At 39.2% G+C, this 22,456-nt stretch overlaps 1 protein-coding gene across 1 annotated transcript; it reads right to left on the bottom strand.

Annotated features, from left to right (window-relative positions):
- Positions 1–461: 461 nt before the first annotated feature.
- Positions 462–18,777, bottom strand: LOC101465099 (moesin a). The gene is made up of 13 exons (XM_004557394.6): positions 18,451–18,777; positions 8,702–8,785; positions 8,274–8,369; positions 7,865–8,139; positions 7,689–7,772; positions 6,758–6,904; positions 6,580–6,676; positions 6,316–6,479; positions 5,955–6,085; positions 5,690–5,850; positions 5,507–5,599; positions 4,194–4,418; positions 462–2,728 (listed from the first exon to the last, which is right to left on the bottom strand). Exons 1-13 carry the CDS (start codon positions 18,460–18,462, stop codon positions 2,564–2,566), a joined length of 1,734 nt encoding a protein of 577 aa, XP_004557451.1. The 5' UTR covers positions 18,463–18,777; the 3' UTR covers positions 462–2,563.
- Positions 18,778–22,456: the final 3,679 nt, after the last annotated feature.

The following is a 22,456-nucleotide window of genomic DNA, read 5'->3' on the forward strand; positions in this document are numbered from 1 at the left end:
TTGCTCGGCGACAGCCCCAAAACATCACTGCTCTCGAGAAGATCTGCATGGAGGAATGGGCCAAAATACCAGCTACTGTGTGTGCAAACCTGGTAAAGACCTATAGTAAACGTTTGACCTCAGTTATTGCCAACAAAGGTTATGTTACAAAGTATTGAGTTGTATTTTTGTTATTGACCAAATACTTATTTTCCACCCTGATTTACGGATAAATTCTTTACAAATCCTACCATGTGGATTCATGGATTTTTTTTTTTTTTTTTTCACATTCTGTCTCTCACAGTTGAAGTGTACCTCTGGTGCAAATTACTGACCTCTGTCATCATTTTAGGTGGGGGAACTTGCACAATCGGTGGCTGACTAAATACTTTTTTGCCCCACTGTATATAATGAACTGCATTCGGTTTAAAGATACACAAAACATTTAAAAGGAAAAATGACAACACAAGAAGACAAAAAGCTTTATTCTAAATTTCATTTATTGGTGAAAGGAAGACTTTAAGCAGCAAGATCTCATGAACAAACTGGGCAAGGCACTGTCTGTCAATGGTTTTATAAGTCAACATTATTTTCCTTTTTGAGACAAGACAAGCATCTTTTAATGAGTTATCACCTATGATGACTAAATTTCAAATTAGGCTGCTAACACACAAACTTTGGGGTAAAACACAAACTGCAAGGATCACAAAAGTTACTATTCAAGGCATGTAAAGGAATCTGTAGCAGCAATCCTTTGATCTGTTTTCATGGCACATAAAATAAGTAAAACTACACTGCTGATCAAAATGTGTCTTTTTTTCTTTCATTAAAAGACATCAAAATAAAATAATCAGAAATATTTATCACTAAAATAAATTTGGGCTTAATTTGAAATGTGAAAAAGAAATCAAATACTAATTTCTAAAAAAAAAAAAGGTTCAATGGTTTAACGCACCCTTAAAAGAATGTCCTGTACCATCTGGTTCTTCCACTTACAAAACGCTGTCTTTAAAAAATGCTGTTCCTTTGAAAACAGGTATTGTTGACAAGTACTCCTAGTTTTCTACATTACAAAAATATCCTAAGGTGTGTCTCTCTTAGACCTTACATAATTGTATCACATTTGAAAAATCCCAAATACAAAAACACACAAATGTCATTAAATACATACAGTATATAAAAATGCATGCTTCGGAGAATGTGCCCATGTGGGACAGTATAATTTGACTCACTTGTAAAAAGGTAAACTGATTTTTCCAGTGCATGTCTGACGAAATTGTTTTATTTTACGCATTGCTTGTTTTAAGATTAAACTACAGCTTTCACCTTTACAGATGACTATGTGTTTAACAATAGAAGCCAACTTCACAAGTTACAATTACCATTGCTGTACTGGGTAAAACAATAATCACTATAATAACCAAAAAACATCCTCAGTGATAAGTAAAAGAGCAAAGACTTGATGATGATGGTTAAAAAAAATATTTTAATGGTTAAATGCAGCTGATAATTTCTACAAATTTCAATCAGATTTAATTTGCAGGTCAAATTTCAGCCTTGCTTCTTTCTTCAGCGTATGTAGGTCAGCATATGTAGATGTGCATATCAGTGCTACCTTCTCTTTTGATGTCTGAGCATGAGGAAAAAACAAGTTGCAGCGTATACGTTAAACTAAATTTGGATTCTTCAAACAACTGGATTGTTACAACATATGAGATTTGCAAATGACATACCAAGTTTATTCCGTCTCTAGGCACAGTTAGACATTTGTTTGCTTAAGCTTCAACAGCAAGTTCTACACTTTCAGCCACACAGCTGAAAGTGTAGAACTGAAAATGCAAAAAAAAAAAAGACAAAAATCCTTAGATCCTTCATATCACATTGCCAGTAGGCTGTAAATACTGTGACTTTTAACTGCTGGATGATTCTGAGCGCAGTAAAATTAGTAAATAAACTGTGAATTTTCAAAATAATAATAATAATAGAAAATATTAATAATACTGCTGCTGTTTTTTGTTCCATACAAACAATTTATTTATATTATTTGCATTTGCTCGTATAGATTGCAGTGCAATTAATTTTAAACTGCAGAAAAGCATTATTTTTCTAAAAAAAAATTAAAAATATCCAGCTTGCTGTAAAGAATCAAGTGCAAATGGCTTATGGCACAATTTGGATTTGTGAATGGCACAAAATTAAATGGATTTCTACAGCTTTTATTTAGAAATGATGATATAAAAATGTGAAAGAGATAAAACAAACTTAAAGTTGCTTGCTCAATGTGTCATGAAATGAGGCGTGAGCCCGTTACTAATATGCTACACATACCCCTAGTGAGGAATGTACTAATAAAATACAGTATGTCCCTTTTCAACCAGTGACTTGTCTAAAATTCAAAGTAAGAAATGGTAACAAACAGAACCTTCCAGATCCACATTTGTACAACATGCTGTGCTTTTGCAGCAACGTCATTTGGTGGATCTGACTTTATTTGGGTACAGAGAAAACAGCTAAAGTGAGGCAGGACTGCAGTCCAGGCAGAAAGGCCCAGCTCTGTGGGCTTTTGCGTTGGTGAATGCAGACATCACATGCATTCAAACTCATCGATACGCTGTTTGGTGTTTCCTGACCGGATCTGCCTGAGGGTCTTGTACTTGTCACGTCCTGCTCGCATGTTGTCTGCATGAATGATGTCATTTGCCGTTTTCTTGCTCTCATCCCGGGCGTTGGCCAGCTCTGAGCTTAAAGCCTGGAAAGAAGGGTACAAGTATTATAAAATTACAGTTAACATGTGCGACTCGTTGTGTAATGTCATGGTGTTTTACCCATGTTCTTGCATCAACCAGTAAGTCACTTAATTGGCTCAAAATTGACATTCTGCTCACTTATTTCTGCTTTTTAAAACCTGTTTTTCAAAGGGATTCAGACTTAAATGAGGGGATTACTCTTACCTGGATCAACTTCATTATTCTACTTTAAAACAAGAATCCCTAGCTGACTGTGTGTTCTTACGAGATGTAATCATAATGTTCCTTCACTTTGCCAATACAATATCAAAAAGAATTATATTTGATTTATATCCTCCCATTTCCTTCTGCAGGCCACCTCTGTCAGCATATTTTGATCCCTGTTTTTGCCTTGTGGCACCATCAGACAGTGCAACCATGAGTGCATTTCTCTAAAGATGCTCCCACAGACATCTCAGATTGTTATGGTAGAAATCAGCATCTGTCAGACCCTGAGTGACCAAATTCCCAGTGCTCAACCCCATCAAAGTTAAAAATAATGAGAAGCATGCTACTAGTTTCCCTCCTGCTCTGATACCTTCAGGCTCCGACACTGTGGACTTCCTTCCTTGCTCCTTTTTTCTGGGTTCTACAGAAGTTGATGTTTATTCTCAAGTTCACAAGTTTACAACTCCACGATAAAATGCAGAACCACTGTGGTCAGAAGCGGACTTTGACTGAACATTCAAAAACAGCAGACCACCCTGGGAAGACTGCTGTGCATGACAAACTGGTTTGAATCTATTTGAATCACGATTTTTAAGGGTAAAAATGTATGAAATCTTTACATCTGACTGTAATAATGAAGCTGTATGACACATACACGTATCTACATACAGTCATCTGACTGCTTTAGTAGCATGACTTAATTATGCGCATTCTTTATTTTTAGTTGACTAAAGCTACTTAAAATTGTGTCAACAGTAGTCAAAGAAACAACCAAAAAAATACTTAGATACTAATCAATACTAGAAAATACTGGATTAAATACTCATTTGCAACAGTATCAGTACCAAAAGTGTTGGCTTCGCCTTCTCAATCTGACACACAACTTCACACAGTACTGCTTTCCCTTTAATGCTTCACAAATACAGACAAGCAGGCACGCAGCCCCTCCCCACACTAGCAGCTGAAGTATTTGGCATTCACAACACCGAACAGCACTTTGGGAGGAAGTTCAAGAGGCCAGTAAAGCTCCCATTTCAACAAAACTGAAGCATTAAACAGTGTAAAAGCTAACTTGGCTTCCAAATGTTCTACATTAACAGGAAAATATAATAATTTGTGTGTCATGTTTCTCTTACAGTCCCAGAGTGAAACGTGACAAAAAACAGTGGCAGCCTACCAACTTTATTTGAACAACGTTTACTTTGTCACTTTATTATTTGTATTGTTTTAATGTTTATTAAAAAAATTCCAAGGACTTACAAGTAGATGTTTCTGTAAGCGTTCGTTCTTCTCAGCTTCAGTCATTCTCTCCTCCTCGCTGCGGTCCTTGTACGTGGCAGCACCTGTTAACTCGGCGCTGGCTTCGGCGCTGCTCTCATCATTCTCATCATGCTCGTTCTCTGCGTTTAGGGGCTCCTGAGGTACCATCACTTTGTTTTTAAGCTCTTCTTTGGTCTTTTCCAGGTCCTCCTGCACTGTTGTAGCCTGAGCAAATGTAGAAATAAAAGTGAGGTGTTTTAGAAATTACCCTTATTTAATGTCTAATGAAAATGACAAAAGTGGGGGGAGCTTAACTGATATTTCTGTATTGCCATTTTTCCTACAGCATGCAGTAGAGGAGAAATGCACAGGCAGACCTATGCTACATGACCCATAGCCAGGCTCTTGGTTTCCTGTTTTGGTTTCTCTCCACCCAAGCTATATATCTTGGATATTTTTATTAGGAAATCCCTTCAGGAAATTCAATATAAAACCGAGTGCTTCTTACGCGATGCGCTATGAGTCAAAAACTAGCTATGAGTAAGACTGGAATTTCAACTACTATTTTTTCCAAAAATTCACACAATACTGAAACCACCAGTTTGCACAACTGGTTTTTACAAGGCAGAAAATCACAATGGTTTAAAAAGGGTGAACAGGATTTCCCTCACACAAAGACATCCATCATCACTACAAACACCATGAGTAACATGGGCTAAAAAAAAGAAAAAGAAAAAAAAGAAAGGGCTGGCACGCAGGATTTTTTTTTACCAAAAAAGACAAGAGGCAGGCTGGGAGAGTTTAACCCTCCCCCAAACCCACACAACAAAAAGACCCCAGGAATGCCTGTCCTGACTATGTCACAGAGGAGGGGCAATGTGACCAGCACAACTCTGATTAACTTCTTCCTGCCATAGTTACACTGACTTCGATTATCAATGAACAAAAAGGCTTTTAAGTCTAACAGTTGAATCTTTTCTTCTTCCTTTCACTTTTTGTCCATCCGTTTTTTTTGCTTTTCCAATTACATTTCCAAAATTACTAAAATAATATTTTTCTGTCTTCATAGTATCCTAGTTACAGAACCACAAAAGATCAGTTCTCACCACAAGATGGCAGTAAAGCACAAGTTTCCTTTTTTTTGTTTTTTGTTTTAACTAAAAAACCAGGAAGAACAAACTGAGTTCTGCAACTGCATATGCAAATATCTGTTAACGTGTTTTCTATATAGACAGCATTTCCACTATTGGCATATTGGCATAGTTTTATGTTATCAGTTTTGAATAGCAAACTACGGAAAAGTCAAGCCACACCTTCTGCTGCCACTCTAATGCTTCTTCTTCCTTTTTCTTCTTGGCATCCTCCAGCAGGGAAATCTTGGAAGTCAGGTCAGCCAGCTCTGTGGCCTAAAAGAACATCATATTTGAAGCATCAGTACACACATTATTGCAGTTTTTTAAGTGTCAGTGTCTAATCACACTGGCTAACACACTAACCAGGTGCTCCTGGTTCTTCATCTGGTTCTCTGACTGCTGCAGCAGCGCCATCTTGGCATCCTCAGCACTCTTAAGATCACTCTCCAGGCGTTCAGCCTCCTCCTGAGCACGCTTCCTTTCCTGCTCCAACTCTAGAGCCCTCTGCGTTTGCTCCTCCAGCTCTGTGGACACACACACACAAGAATTAAGGGTAAACATCATGTGAGGAAAACATTGTCATCATTCATTACAGGCAGCTTTTCTTGAACTCTCACAGCTTCCCCACCTTGCTGAGCTTTTCTCGTCTGCTCCTCGATCCGCTTTAACCTCTCCATCAATTCCTCCTTCTCCTTTTCGATCTTTTCCTTTTCCTTCTCTGCAAGTTCTCTTTTCTTCTTTTCATTTTCCAGCACAGCTCTAATGAAAACGAAATCGTTACAGGATGATTGTATGGAAATGTTTCAAAAGCAGAGCAGATAATCACCCCATTTTATTTAGTATTTGAAAATAAAGCTAGTAATCTTTCTATAACTGTTACAATATCCTATAACAGACTGCATTTATTATTGCATCTTTGGAACAGAACTCACACAATCCATGTGTAAAATATTTGTAGGTTTTTTTGTTTGGTTCCATTTCGGTCCTACCTCTCCATCTTCTTGAGATTCTTCTCCTCCCGAGCCTGCGCCTTCATCTGTTGCACTTCAATAGTGTCGGGCTTGCGGCGGCGCATGTAGAGCTCATGGTTACCCATGCACAGAGCCAGAATACGCTTGTTGATGCGCAGCCTTGGAGCATAGAATACAAAGTCCTGCAATGGAAACATTTGAGACATTTAAAATGTCTTATTGTTACATGTTATTATTAATATTATTCTTAAATATAAATAACATAACATTATGTTAACATACAGGTGCTTTCTTGTCAATTGGTTTGATGACAAACTTCTTGTCATTGAAAGAAATGTTTCTTATTTCACTCCATGGAAATCCAATTTTGGGCGTCATTCTGTAAGAGAACAAAAATGCTTGGTCAGCACTGCACAGTGTACCTTTTGCGAAACACAAACCCTTCTGTGGAAACACTTACTTATCATTTTGTTCATAAATGTTGAGACCCAAAGCATCCACTCCCAACCACAGCTCTGTTCCCTTCTTATTTTTGATGTTGAAGTAATTGACTCCGTACATCTCGAGGTCCTGAGCAATTTTCAGATACTCCATCATGGATTCCTCTCTGTGGACAAATAAGACGTCTTTAACTTTTGCTAAAAGAAGAATTCACAGTCAGAGCGTGGCGTGCTGTTTGCACTGTTCTAACCGGCTGCAGAGGCCAAAGCTCAAATGCAGAGCTTTCAGGATGTGTGGTTGAGCGGGTTATACCTCTTTTTTAACCTTACCTGAACTATGAAACTTAACTGATCAACAGAGCAACTGGGGAAACATATAATGAATCTAGGCTGTGTTTACTGTTTATCTACGACAAGCTAACCTGACTGATGAAACACATATGGAAGCCAATAAAGGACATTCACTACTATCTTCAATAAAGCATATACTAAAAATGTCAGTGGCACAAACAGTACTCAGATCAACAAACTGCAGTGACTCAAGGCCAGTAACAAACTTTCAGAGCACCTGTGAGTCAACACAAAGGCCGTGGTAACACACTCTCAGTTAGCTCTATCTCAAATTCACGGAAATGACAGAAGAGGGAAGAAACTGTAGCAACAGAGAACAACAAGGTAATTCAACTAGGAATAACTTCCTCAACAGTCTTATGTTTTAGTAGGTTATGAAGTGTGTATATAAGGTGTGGCTACCCTAATGTAGTCACTGAAGACTACATTGTAGTCAAGTGGCAGAAAAAATAAGTGTGCACAATGATAATGGAAAGTTTAAGCTACACATTTTCACATCCCCAGAGATGCAATAATTTCACAAATATCCATATTTTAGGCAACCGTCCTCTCTTTCACGTGTTTGTGTGTGTGCTGGGGAACACGCGTGTCGCTGATCACCTCATCATGCCCTTGTGCTCTTCATGCCACACTTGAATCCTCTCTTCCCACTGTTCCTTGTTGAGCTTGTGCTGATCCAGGACTCTGAGAACATGAGAGGCCCAAGTGTCAAAGAAACATGTCAGGAATGTTTCACGTGAACCTGCATATTGAAGTGGCAATAAAGCCCACGTTACCTTTGCGGAAGCAGGTGTTCACTGCTCAAATAGCCTGGTTTGTGGACTTCCTTATTGTAGTCGGCATACTTGGCCTGCACCGCGTAGGAGGCCAGAAGGACCGCTGTCTCTGGAGGGCAGTAGATGTCATCATTTAAGATTCCCTCCTTTACCTGCAGGAAGAATAGCCGCTGTGTGGCATCCTGGATTAACTCCTCTGAGACATCCTCGGGGAAGAACTTGGCACGGAACTTAAACAGCAGCGGGCTTTCCTTCCTCACATCCTGGGCTGTTACCTAAAATATGATCCGACACGGGTGAGAGGGTAGAGGTTATGCTTCTGTTTGTGGACTCGAGATCAAAAAGCGCAGTTCATGCTTGAAAAAAGACGGCCCAGTGAATGAAGTGTACTGAGTACTGAGGAGCTCACCTTCTTATTGAGCTTCAGCCAAGTAGAGAAACCCTTTGTGTCCTGGTACTGGAGTCCAAAGTACCAAACCTCTCGTAGGCCGATGGTTTTCACAACCTTTAAATAAAAACAGCAACAAAAATAAAAATATGAAATATAATTCCCTTGTTTTATTCTGTTATTTAAGGGGTTTCAGCCACAAAGATTTACTGCTTTCCTAATTTCAAATGTATTGTTTTTATCATCAGCCAAAAATAAAAAAAATTAATAGCCATGAAAATAATATATAATAATAATATATAATAATAATATATAATAATAATATATAATAATCTCCCGGCATTTTCCAGAAATAGGAGTACTAAACCCCACCACAGTACTCATCAAAGAGTCATCATTTATGTTTAATGGTAACTTAAGTGCTGGCTAGAGGAAACAGTTTCTCATACCTGGTCAAAGAGTTGCTTTCCTGTTGTATTGGGCTGAATGGCGAACTCCAGTTCGGCATCCATAGTGGTGACTCTTACGCTAATCTGAGGAACAGAGGAAAGGAAAAAAAACTTTTTCAAATATGCAAATAAAAAAAGACAGTATTTTGAGTATCATTGTACTATCATTGTATCATTGAAATGATTGTACCATATCATTTCTTGGTAAATAGAGAATAGACAAAACTAGATCTTCTGTTCTTCTCTTAAACATTATGAGACTCTGCATTTAATCATTAGTTATTATTAACCTGTCTCCCTCCCCTCACTCCCAACAGGTCGTGGCAGACAGCTGCCCCTCCCTGAGCCTGGATCTGCTGGAGCCTTCTTCCTGTTAAAAGCGAGTTTTTCCTTCCCACTGTCAAAAGGTACTCGCTCATTTGATTTAGAAACCCCTCTGTGTTAATATACGGTCTTTACCGAACAATAAAAAGCAAACTCTATGCAATATATAAGCTCTCGTGCATTAAAAACTGTGTCATTCTATGCAAACCATTTAATGGCGACCATCTTTAACAAGTGTAGCATCTCAAAATGTGTGGCACTCTTGTAGAATTCATTAAATGTGCCTGCAATAAAAGTGTGCACACATCTCCCAGTCCTGCTGGAGAACAAAGTAACACTGCAGTCCAATTACCTTTTTACTATTTTATTCTGAAATTTAGAAAAGACTGCATCTCAGGGTTACGACGAATGTACCAATCTGGCTCTGTCTCAGTCAAGAACTTATCTACAGGAAGTAACCACATCCTTTGGTGGTCGGGCCCTGTGAGGCATGACTGTTAAACACTGAGCTCTCATGAGAGATGCGCACATCCTGTCATGCATCAGACAACCTGTCTGGTGTAGCAGGATTTAACAAGATCGGTTTGTAGACAGAACTTTAGCTCGATCTCTTTTTCAGGTATCACACTTTGCTACCCTGGGTTATTCAGTAAACGAGGCACGCCTTAGTTAGACAAATTGTTATATCTGTGTCTTACAAAATCATGTCTGAAGTTGAACACATTTATTTAACCTTTTCTTTGGAAAAGCTTGCTCAGAAGGTGGCAAGAAAAGAAAAAGAAAAAAGTATGTACTCAGTAGGCTGTGCAGGAATCCCTCATTTATTGTGCCCTCTTAGAGACTAGGAAAAAAAGAAAAAGAAAAAAGAAACACCAGCATGCATGTCTATTGGGAAATAACTGTGCAGGCAGAGGCCCACGCCTGCCCTGAACAACAATGGTATGTATTATTTCCTAGTTGCGGGGTTGATTAGAGTTGCGTTCTTTCCCATCCATGTCAGCAGGACCCTATTTACTGCTCAGGACACTTGCCCCACTGTCACTTCCTGCCATCCCAGGCAGTTAAGAGCTGAGGAGAAACCTTAAATTTGGGCCCACTCTGAATGCCAACACTGCAGTCTAGAATCGTCTAGACACAGGAGTTGTTAAGCTTCCAGTTATGAACTTTAGGCGATACACTTTTTTATATTTGAGCAGATAAGAGTTCAGTTTGTGGCCACCCTGATGGTGTCTAAGCAGTTTCATTTCCTGAATCAAAATAGTTAATCTTGCAAGAAAAGGGAACTACGCTTATACATTTTCTGCCTAGTTAGGGTGTGTCTCTCATGGCCAGGGCTCAAAAACACTTAACACACTATTATTAGCACATGCTGAAAAACACCCTGTTCTGGCCCACGTGCCATGTTTCCATGACTTTCTCTTAGCTCTTTTTTTAATCGCACCAAAGCGATACTGCAAGAATAAAATCCCAAACTCGTACATTTCACATTGTGAAACACATCTGTGACCGATTTTGTCACACGGGTGTATTTGATGACTGACTTGTTTAAAGCTTTACTGTATGTCATGTGAAGCTGCTTATAACAATCTGCCACTTCACTGACTGTCTGAAACGTATGAGTTAATCTGTGTTATTTTATTTATATTTGTTTTAATGTAATACCACAGCTGAATGCTACAAAAATAATTCTTTTCCAGACTCAAATCAAAGGTCTAATGCCTTGACTTACCAACAACTGTTCAAGCCATGCTGGACTCACAACACAATATTAGTTATTTAACAAAGAATTATCAGGATACACATATGCTAAGGGTGACAATGCCAACATTGTGATGTTTAGTGGGTCTAACATTCACTTTTGTGAGCAAATAATGAGTTTGATTGAGGCTGAATATAATTTAGTTATCAGAAATGTCACGGTAATCCTAAAAGTCTGCAATTTTTTCACTAATTTCATCTTAATGGCATGTTTGTTCAAACTGTACCAAGCTAACTATAATGCTGAAAATGCACGTAGCAGGTGAGAGCTGTTGGGCTTACTGAATACAGAAAGCTGCACTAACCACAAAGAATAAAAAAAAAAAAAGGACGCAACTATCATAAGTAAAAAGTGTGCACGTGTCTTACAATTGTACAGCCACTGAATGGCAATGGGGTGATGAGCAGTTAACCTGAAAGTTAACTGGGGCCAAACATCTGGGTTGCCTTGTCAGTAAGAGGAAGCAAAACTGATGAAAACTAAATTAAACGTGGTGTTAAATATTGAGTGAAGACACAGTGATGCAAGCAGTCTGTCACTAATTTTTCTAGGTTCATCAAGCTTCCTTAGCAAAATCTTTTTTAAATCCCCTCTGTATATTCAATTTCGATTTAACAAACATGTTACTAAACCAGCAGAAACAGAGGTCACCGGAGAGCATTTGCTGCAATTAGGGCTGCCACGATTAGTCAACTAGTCACGATTACGTCGACTATCAAAATCGTCGACAGCTAATTTAATAGTTGACGCCTCGTTTGAAGCTTTGTAAGATCGCAAAAGACGCAGGAATAAGTAGTAGGATTTAAGAGTGTAATAACGGACTGAAACAGAAGATGGCAGCACTGCATGTACAAGGATGCCAGCTGCAGTTAAACCCCGAAGAAGAAGAAGAAGAAGAAGCTATGTCCCAGAATTCATAGCGCGGCCCTGCTCAGTTTCCAACAATGGCGGCAGATAGTTCGTTTTAATATTACTCTTTCTGGGTCACAAAATAAACGTTTAACATGTTTTCGGGCGAGAATGTAACTGTGTAAACTTCAAATATCTGCTCAGTTTATCAAGACACCACATATTTTGAAAAGCGCTCCGACGTTTTCGGAGACATCTGTTACCCACCAGCTGGATAGCTAGCCGGGGGCAAGGCTCACTAGAGCCGGTGAGAACACCGGACTCCGGGCAAATCGTTTTCAAACGCAACGCCCTCTTTCACTACTCAGGTTAAACATGATATATAAGTCACTTAGATAACTTAAAAATGTTATTGTTTGGCTTTTTTTTGTATTATTACGGAGCCCCGCAGGGGACATGGGAGGAAAAAAAAATTAGGGAGAAAAAAAAAAATTAAGACGAACTTTTGCGAGATCTCGCAAAACAAACTCGGGATCTCGCAAAACTTTTGCGAGATCTCGCAAAACAAACTCGGGATCTCGCAAAACTTTTGCGAGATCTCGCAAAACAAACTCGGGATCTCGCAAAACTAACTCGGGATCTCGCAAAACTTTCTCGCGAAAGTTGAATTCCAACAATGGCGGCAGCTACTTAGTTGTAATATTACTCTTTCTGGGTCACAAAATACACTTTTAAGATATTTTGAGGCGTGAATGTAGTTGTGTAAACGTCAGATACCTGCTCGGTTTACAAGACATCACATATTTGCAAAAGTGCTCCGACGTTTTTGGAGATCTGACACCCACTAGCTCGAAGCTAACGGGAGGTCGAGACCTACTACAGCCGGGAGGAACACCGCTTTCCCGGCACATCGTGCCTCGACCTCCCGGTCGGCTTCGAGCTGGCGGCCTCCGAAGAATGCGGCTAAAGCTTTTGCGAGATCTCGCAATACTTTTGCGAGATCCCGAGTTTGTTTTGCGAGATCTCGCAAAAGTCAGTCTTAATTTTTTTTTTTCTCCCTAATTTTTTTTCCCTCCCATGTCCCCTGCGGGGCTCCGTATATTATTGATTATCAGAAGTGTGAGATTCTCCAGAATATACTCCGGTGTTCTGTTATATTTTAGATAGCAAGGAGCAGATGGCTGAGTTTATTAAACTTCACCGAAACAATCTGCAGATTTCATTCAAATTTAATAAATTATCATCTTGCCTTTATTTTTAGTTAGCACATACCTTAAACACTTAAAGCTGTAAGCTAATGATAGTTATTTAAGAGCAGATGCATGCTGGTGCAATAAACTGTACATTTTACGTCCAACGGATGCATGATCTGATTTGTCGACTAATCGCAAAAATAATCTGTGACTAGTCGACTATCAAAATAATCGTTTGCGGCAGCCCTATTTGCAATAACTGCAATTACTTATTTTAAAGAAAAAAAAAACTAAGTGCCAGCTAGTTTAACCCTGTAAGGTTTCAAGTCACAAGAGAGCTTCAGTAAATTTAATCTTTAGATACAGCCCCACTGACGTGCCAGAATTCAACTTCTGCCTTACATTCCCACACAAGAGTTATCTCTATGTGTTGCTCACAACTACAATCTGTCCAATACAAGCTGAGACGATAAAGAAGATAATCCTAAGTGGTTCCTGGAACAAGTAGGAATGAGCTAGGCTCTGGACTAACAGTTCTTTGACGTGAAAGAGCAGAGGGGTTTTTAAAGAAGGTCACTATCAGAGTGTACGATAAGCCTGGCTTATTTTACAACTGATTTATAACAACGAGAAACATGCATCAGAACATGCCATTCTTTCAGTGTTTACCCCAATAACCATAGCAACTGCACATTGATAATTCTGAGTCATACATCTGAGTCATGCCATGCATGAGAGTCACACAATGTCAGCATCTAAAGTCAACAACTGCTTAACAAAGCATCCTCTTGGTTGCCAGAGAAACGCTACTGCTGGCTCCACCGCAACCCGATTTACAGTTTGGTGTATCTGACAGATAAACTGAGGATGTCAGGGGCAACCAGAGTGCAATTCAGATTCCAATCCATTCAGGTGAAATGCATTTTTTCCTTCTTTACTCAAGCATGAGAGACATTTTAGTTTTACCAAATGGCTATAAATGCTCTCACTTCCATCAGATATGCTAATATGAATTGATCAATTGCTCATTCTGAACGAACAAAAGCTTTGAATCTGGTTCTATTACAACGAACATGGAACATTAACAGTTCAGGTTGTTTAAAGCGACATTTGACATGGTAAAATGTGCGAAAATGTCATGACTTCCACTTCCTGTGCGATTCACAATTAACATCTCGTTATGTTATCGCTCAAAGCGTGGAAAATTAAAAAAAAAACTTGTGGGCAAGATGATAAGCATATGACTCTCTGACTAGAGTTTGCAGTTAGTTAACAGGAAAATGGAAATAATTTAGCTCCATTATAAGTTTAAAATTGAATCCTCATTACAACCTTAAGGGTATCTTCATTGTTAATGTCACCAAGTCTTCTTTTCTGGTTATTTTGGGTTTACTGTGTGCTTACGGGTATTAGCATTAAACGAAAGAAATTCAAACTCTGTCACAGGAAGAGGAGGGTCGAAAAAAAAGGATCGTGTTTCTTCTTTCTAACCAGGGGAGAGTACAAACACGCACACACAAACACACTCAAGTTTGGGTCTTTTAGAGCCGTTTCCCACGACCACTGTTTATTTGATTTTTAAAATGTCGGCGCAAGCAAACTGGAACAGAGTCTTGTTAGTTTTGCTGCTTCTGGTGAAACTGCTGAGTGACATCTGTCTGAGCCAATCATGGAATTTACCGTCTGCTCTAAAAAATATCCAATAATAAGAAATCCCAAGCACCAACTGATTAAAGTATGTTTTATGCATACTTGTCTTCTTTGTCAGGTATTCTCTGGCACATTGTTAGAGCCATGTAGACGTGCAGAGATTAGGCAATAGCATGGAGGTGTTAATATGTGTCAAAGTGCAGTACAAATTTTCCATTCCTGACATCTTTTCAGATGACTAATGTTAAGTCCTGAAAGTTGCCACTGTACAGTAGAACTGCTATGCTACCTGTTCACCTTGTGTGGAATTAGGATTTGTCCGTCTTTGTGTAGATCCAAATAAGCTAATACATTAGCAGGTCAGCAGGGTGGTTCTAAAATAAACTAAATTATCAGTTGTCAGCTGAGGCAAAGCTAACCAAATAATCAGCATAAGATCAAACTGGTCTATTGAGAACCAATGCTAGCTCATAAGCAACAACAAATACAGTATTAAGGATGTCAAATCAGAACACTACATGACCAGCAACAAAGTACTTACGTTCAGATCTTTGATATTTGCCACAGCTTTCAAAGAGAAACCTTTAAAAAGTGAACTTTTGATTGCAGTTTGTCCACCAGCTCTACCTCTACACTGTTAATCTGCTCTGCTATGTGCACCACAGACCCATATTTAATCTCCTGCTACTTGCATACTTCCAGGTCTTTCCATTTGCCACGTCTCCATAGACACGCTTGTTAAAAATGTGATCATTCCAAGGAGAAAGCTAGATCTGTCATCATTCCTGCAATTCGAGCTAAAATGGTAAGTTATGCTTAATTTTTATGTGGTAACAGCTGCCCATATGTGCATTTCTTGAGTCTAAGGAGTTAACATGAAAAAGTGTACCAGCTCTGAAATGGTTCTAGCATTGAAAAAAACAGGTAGGAAAGTAAGTGAACCAACCGTCATGGGGTTGCATGAGTGGGAAAATCCTTTGCTTTGTAACAACATGGGGTGAAATTCTAGCAATAAAGCTGATAATGGTTTTGTGCTTCTGAAAATACAGCCTATTTAAAAAATAATTTTAAGCTACTGTTACCTTCTTGATAAAGCAGACAAAAAGCTGCAATTCCATGTAACAGCAGCACATAAACAAAATCAGTGTAATAACAGAGCTGCATTAGGAACTAAGAACAACAAAAAAACTGTGGCAACAACAGACATGCAGAAAAATTCTGAGAAAGGGTTTTGCACTGCTGTAGTGCAATCTAAAGTGGGGCATGGTATCTGAAGACCATGCGAAGGAAAGCAGGGAGGAGATCAGCCAGACTGTGATGTGAAAGTCCATATAAGGCTGCAGGCGAGGAAACTACCAGAAAGGAACTGATGTAAGTACAGAAACCTTGAGTCATAACACGACTTCCTAGGGAAACTGAAGGACTGCCAAAAGGAGTCCTGTAAAGGCTGAGCTTCGCAATAATTATTGCTTTTGAGTGACATTAAGCTTTATTAAATGTAACTTGAACACCGGAAAAATAAACTGTCTGAAAAACTAGGTTAAAAAAAACAGGTAATTTAAAACGATCTATGAATCCCAGAGGCAGCTTGGTGGGGACATGACTTTTACTTTTGCTGGATACAGAGTTGCTTGATTTGCTGAATCAGTTTATCTAACTTCCTTTTTTAATGCTCCTCATCTGTTGCATCTTTGCATAGCACCTTTAGCTAACGAGAAAGGAAATGAACCGATGAGTGTCACACATCTGAGTTTTAACCATTGCACCTGTTCACCTTTGTGCTACTGTGCATACAGGGTTTACTCCATCTACACAAATAGAATAGAATATATTTTCTTATAGTTCCAATGATTATACTTTTGGCAGTGGCAGCACAACGCGTGCTGTTCATTAATGAATATAAAAACCCCACAATCTGCTGTTTATTTTGAGAAAATGTTGCTGCTTCTTCCTGACCAACAACTGGTTTACTTTTTTCTAACTGACAGCATGACAAAAATGTGTTCTTCTGATTTGACAGTAACTATCATTTAGGTGCTTTTGAGATGTTTGAGGTTCCCACTGGTGACTGCAAAAGCAGCTACTTTAAACAAGGCTCTGGTTTTGCTGAGGTTAACAACATCCCAGCTGCACTCTGCAGACAGACGCTGATACTTAGCAATGGACTAAAATGCATGGCAAGTGAACAATTCATTATAGGAAACAACTTCAAAGACAAATATCTGTGTCTGTGTGGGACACAAGCTCTTAGTTGAACTACATTTATTACAAACTGCACTTGGGTTATAATCAGTAGTGTAAGTAAATGTATGTGCAGAAAAAAAACATTAAAAAAAATGTTTGATTTTTTTTTGCTAATATACAATTGAAATTCAATAGTTATGTAGTGACTCAAGAGAAACATTTTTTCCTCACAATGGGTCTTTGGGAGGTGACTAGATACATTTTCAAGACTGGTACACTAAATGTAATTTTTGCTTCCCTGACCACCTGATAAATGAAAGTGTTGATTATACCATTTAAGTAAATGCTAGTAACTAGTGATTGGTTGTGCCAAAAATGCCTCCATGCAGAAAAGAAAAAAAAAACAAAACATGCTGATATTAGACGAATTCCTCTGGGGAAGAAGAGGGTAGTGAAGGCTTTTTAATGCCAGGATGCTTGACATTTTTTTCTGGTTGACAACTTGGAAAAATATCAAGGAAGTACGAGCAGAAACAATACTGTAGGAAGAAAGCAGGTACGAGACTTGGAGGCTTTTTTTCTCTCCTTTGTAACATTGAATGTTTCCGGCCTGAATATAATATATGACTAGTAAAAGGTGATAAATTTGGTATCATACTCAGGTAGTAGCTATAAAACTAATCCAGTATTATATTAACCAATCTGTAAAATAATAGTTTATTATTTATAAAAATCTGACACACAATCTGGGGATAAACATGATAGCACTACGATGAATTACAGCATCTGCACTGTGAAATGTGAATCACTCTGTAGGCTATATAATGCCGATCACCTTCTCATTGGTCATGTGTGAATCTTTTAGTAGCATCATGTCCCTTTTACATTCAGAATGTGCACGTGGGTATCTCAGGACAATGTGCAGATAAGAAGAATGACTGCACACAGATTCAGCAGCTTCTTTGTTATCTTCTTCATTCAGAAAGCATTTCACTGAGTCAAAGCCCCACACACCTTCACCCAGCCGAGCAGAACCGATGAGTTTGAAACCGCATTCAATTCTTTTGTCCACTGATAAAGGCATCCACGGGAATATTGGGCTGTGCCTTTTATAATGCTGTAGGTCTGGACCCCCTTATTTTCTTTGTTCAGAGCTCCACCAGTACCAGCACAAATCTGTGAGTGCTCCTTCATTTCAAGAGCAGTTATTTTTGCCTTTATTTAATAACCTTCGCAATGTAGCATTAAAAAAGCTCTCTGTGTCTCCTCTTTTGCCTCCTAGCCGTTTGCAGATTTGCCTCCATTTGCTCCTGTTTTGACCATAACAGCTGGCCTGGCTGACAGTTCAAATCCTTAAGAGCTGACTGAGAGGGAGGCCTGAGAAGGACTAGCTCGCTGCTAGTCCAGGATACACCTCCGCAGAAAAACAGTATAAAAAGTATAATTTAAGCCTAAATATGCAACTCTAGAGCATTTTAATAGCACGCGGCTTCCACCCTGAATGAATGATTTGATTTAAGGCGCTAATTTTAGTGAACACAGGGTAGGAAGCGCGCACGCGCACACACCTAACGGAAAGTACCACAGTAATCCTCGGGTGAGTTTGAAAGGATGCGAAAGATTTTTAAACACGGTAAAACCCATCGGACATGCACTTTAGTTTATCTTACTGTTGTTAGTGAATAACAACGCGAAACACCCACACCTAATTAAAATCGCGTACTGAAAAAGAGACAGAAAAGGCAAAGTAGCTTCTGACATAACAACATAAATGTACTTTTCAGCCTTACCGTTTTCGGCATCTTTCTTTTCTTTCACGTCCGGCTCAGGCTTTCTATGAAGTTATTAAATAAAAAGAGCAGTTTGCTAAACCAGGAGAAAACTTTTTCCCATCAGAACAACGGCGCCAACCAAACGTTTTCCCGTCTCGAGGAAACAAAACCTCACTTTTTTTCCGTTGGACTGCGAAGAGCTATTTTCGACCCTACGCGAGTGGGGGGTGTTTTTCCTTTGTTTCGCCTTAAAGTAAAATGGACTCGAGCTGGATTTCCTGCTAACGGTACCCTGCAAACCACACCCAACCCGATGACAGGACAGCGGAGTGAAAAAGAGGTTCAGGCCAGCAGCAGACTCCGCCTGCAGTAGTCGCATCATCATGGCTGCGTGCGGTTCACTGTCTCAGTCAAAAAAGTTTCCCAGCACTCTCACTTTTAGCAGACAGGCCACGTTAAATACCATTCTTTATATGAGTCTTTTATTTAAACGACGACCAGTGTGCTGGGATACTTTGAGAATACAAGAAGGCAGAAAGTACCAGCAAACATGTCAGTATCTAAAACAAGCCTGTTAGAGTGTCCAATATATTCGTCGTCGGCCTCTAGCGCTGTGCTAAAGGCTGGTAACCAATATTTTTAATCTATAAAGGCAGCTTATGAGAGATGGTGTTGACGCAGTCTGCTTTTTATCTTCATGTTTTGTTTGTTTATATTTTTTGCACAGTAGTTGGGTGGCGCACCCATAATTTCGTTGTATATGTTATGACGATAAAGGGCTACTACTCCGCCTATGTAGTGGAGAGCAGTGTGTCAGATGAATCACATTCAATTTGCAAATTCTAAAAACATTTTGATAACCATTAAACCCCTGTGATTTTCCACAATGATTTGTTAATACAAAAACAAAACAGGCATTTCAGCTTTACGTGTATTTTAAATCAGGGTTGAATTTGTTGACATTCAACATAATAAGATTTAGGCATTTTTCACAGTTCATGTTTGAGGTATATTTTTCCATTTCCCCATAAAATTATTTATTTAATAAAATTCAGTAGGCTACATACTGAACGTACAGGACGAAGCAAAGCACAAGATAGAAAGGAAGTATATATCCAATCGCACTAGTATCGATTCTTTAGTATAGATACTATCGATATTTCAATCGATTGCCCCGCCTCTATTGGCTACATTTTAAGCATTTCAAATAATTTCCCAGAAAATCATCATCGTTAATGGCAAAATTGCAGGCTGATATGCTACATCGTTCACAGACTTAACAAATAAAAAGGCTGCTTTTGAATTACTGTTTAATTCAACTGTTGTGGTTGTTTTACTAATGTAGTTTTGTAGAATTGGGTTACTATAGGATAAATAATGCATACGGTGCTGTGCAAAAGTCTTGAACCACCCCCCCATTTTTTTTAAATATTTTGCTTCCAAGGAGTTAGGCTTTCTTGTAATTTTTAACTTGGTCTCGAGGCATAGTTCTCCAGGCTTTCTGATGGTCATTCAAAGCCTTTCTTTGGACATTGGCTCCATTTCCATTCATTTTCAGTGCAGTCCTTGTACCTGACCATTTTCAGAGGAATGATTTTTTATTGTCAAGGTACTTAACACCAATCTATAAATTGTTCAAACTCTGTGTTCTCTGGAATTTATCTAGCTCTGTCAGGGGATAAAACTGTAATACTTAGTGACATACTTACAAGTGCAGCATGCAATATGATGAAATACAAACTCTAAGGCCTCCTCTTTCAGTATGCATCACATAAAGCGCCTAAATCATGAAACTGCACACTGTCTCAGTGCAGTAAACCAACATCGTGAACCTTAAAAGAGGTTTCTACACTGCTTTGTACATGCTCTGGATGAAAGTTCTCAGCCCAGATTGAAAATTTGTGGTCAACAACATCTAGAGGTGGTTGCAGGGTTGCAGGTTTTTTCTCATCCTTCGTCCCCCACCCTCGCCCCCCTCATCTTTGCAAGCCATTAAAGTACAGATTCCCGCTTCAAGATACCTCCTATTTGATTTAAGTCAAGATGTGCTTAACCGTTGTTCGGGCCTATGCTGTAAAAGTAAAAAGTTGCATATGCGTATGGTATGTAGCGATAACAGCATTCAAATTTTACACATGCCATAAAAGGAAAAAGGAAAATATAAATAACTAGACATAGGAATCTTTGAAAAAGGCTGGTGTTTGAATATTCTCAGTGAGAGCGCAGCATGGAGATGTCACTGAGTTTGTATGTTGACTCATCTCTGATGATGGTGGATGACCACTCACAGTCTCACTGAATGAGCTGCATGCTGCTTTCAAATCAGAGGCAAGACGGCTCCAAGACCACACGTGTACAGCTGTCACAATCTAGCAGATGAGAGCAGACTGTTTCTTGGACATGTCCACTCTTCTTGTTGAAAAGTGGTTTTTGAACATTAACATTGTGCAAGGAATGCTCTTTTTGTCATAAACGAACCCTATTGAGTTTCCAATGATCTAAAAGTAAAAAAACAGATTATCATATTCTTGGGCATAAAATACACCGTATTTGTTGCAGCATAGAAATGTTGTCAGAATGAATCCATAACTTTTGTCTGCAACTTGTAGTTTCTTTCATAGCTGATATTAATCCCAAGAAGTCTACCTAAATATCCATTTATCATTTCGTGTACACTCAGCACAGTATCCATCAGCAGACCTGACAGCAGTTGGAAAAGGTCTCACAGGAGCAGTGGAGTAAGTGCTTTATTAGAAGTTAGGAGCCAGAGACAGGAGTTCTCAGACAGACAGATTATAGTATTTGACAGTTTTAATTGAAGAGGCCTTTTAGGTTTCTATAATTGTTTCATATAAAATAATAAAAGTCTGCACTTGTGTCAGTGGCGCATGGCTCTAGCTATTGCACCGCTCCACCAGCAGAGAGTGTGCATGTGCCATGTAACCTGTTGCACATGCACAGCTGCAGTATATAAGCAGAGTGGTTTATAGCATCAGCCTGTGGGATCATTTTACAGAAGTACAAATTGATTTTTTAAAAGATAATCTCAAAGTATATTTAGGCTATAATTACTTTAAAATAAATGGTAAAGGGGAAAAGTAATTTTGACAAATATCTTCCAGTGATGACGTAGGACGGTTTTGCTACTTTCAGAATACATTTTAAATCAACACGTGTTTGCCATAACACATTCAAAACAAATGATGTAACATTACATTCTTCGCCTCAGCTGATGGTTTTGCCTGATTCTAAGTCTATATTAAATGAAATATTATGTATTATAGGTTGCTGAGGAGGTACAGCAGCTCATCTACTAATCGGAGGTTGATGGTTTAATCCCTATCTAGGTACTGAACCTCAAGTTGCTCTCTGATGCATTCATCTATTTGTGAATGTTAGCTATAGAAAAAGCATTTGTGTGAAGCATGAGGCATGTTTTATGAAGCCCTTTTGCGTGCTCGAGTAGAAAAGGGCTATATAAGAACCTGTCCATTTATCATATATAAAGCAGTGTCTACAATCAATCCATCCACCTCTATCCAGTATCCCGTCCTTCTAGAGGGTGAGAATGGGTAATATGTCTGTCTCCACGTTGGTTGAGTGTGGAGTAAGTGCATATGAGAGCATGAGGGTGGGAATGGATGTTTGTATCTGTGTGTGCCTGTATGTCTGTGTCTATATGTCAGGTTGGGTATCAGACGCCACCTCTCTGGGGACATCTCAGGCCCTCCAAGGTTTGGAGGCCTATCTCCCCCCACCACCACTTCCCCTGCTGGTGGCGGACTCCCTCAGACATCGGTGCGTTGGTGGTTCTTTGTGTCTGGGGATGGGCGTCCAGGTACACACCGGCTCACTCCTTGGCGGCCGCTTATCGGGGCCTGGAGCCTGGGGCTCGCTCGGGCCACTTCGGAGGTGGGGTGCCCCCGGCCTCTCAGCCTGGGGCTTGGTCACTCAGTAGTATTTACTGTCATATTCCCATATATCATTGTGATGTTGTTTATTCTATTACTCTTGTTCTCTTCTG

The sequence above is a fragment of the Maylandia zebra genome, linkage group LG10 (assembly GCF_041146795.1).
Source record: "Maylandia zebra isolate NMK-2024a linkage group LG10, Mzebra_GT3a, whole genome shotgun sequence".
NCBI lineage: Eukaryota > Metazoa > Chordata > Actinopteri > Cichliformes > Cichlidae > Maylandia > Maylandia zebra.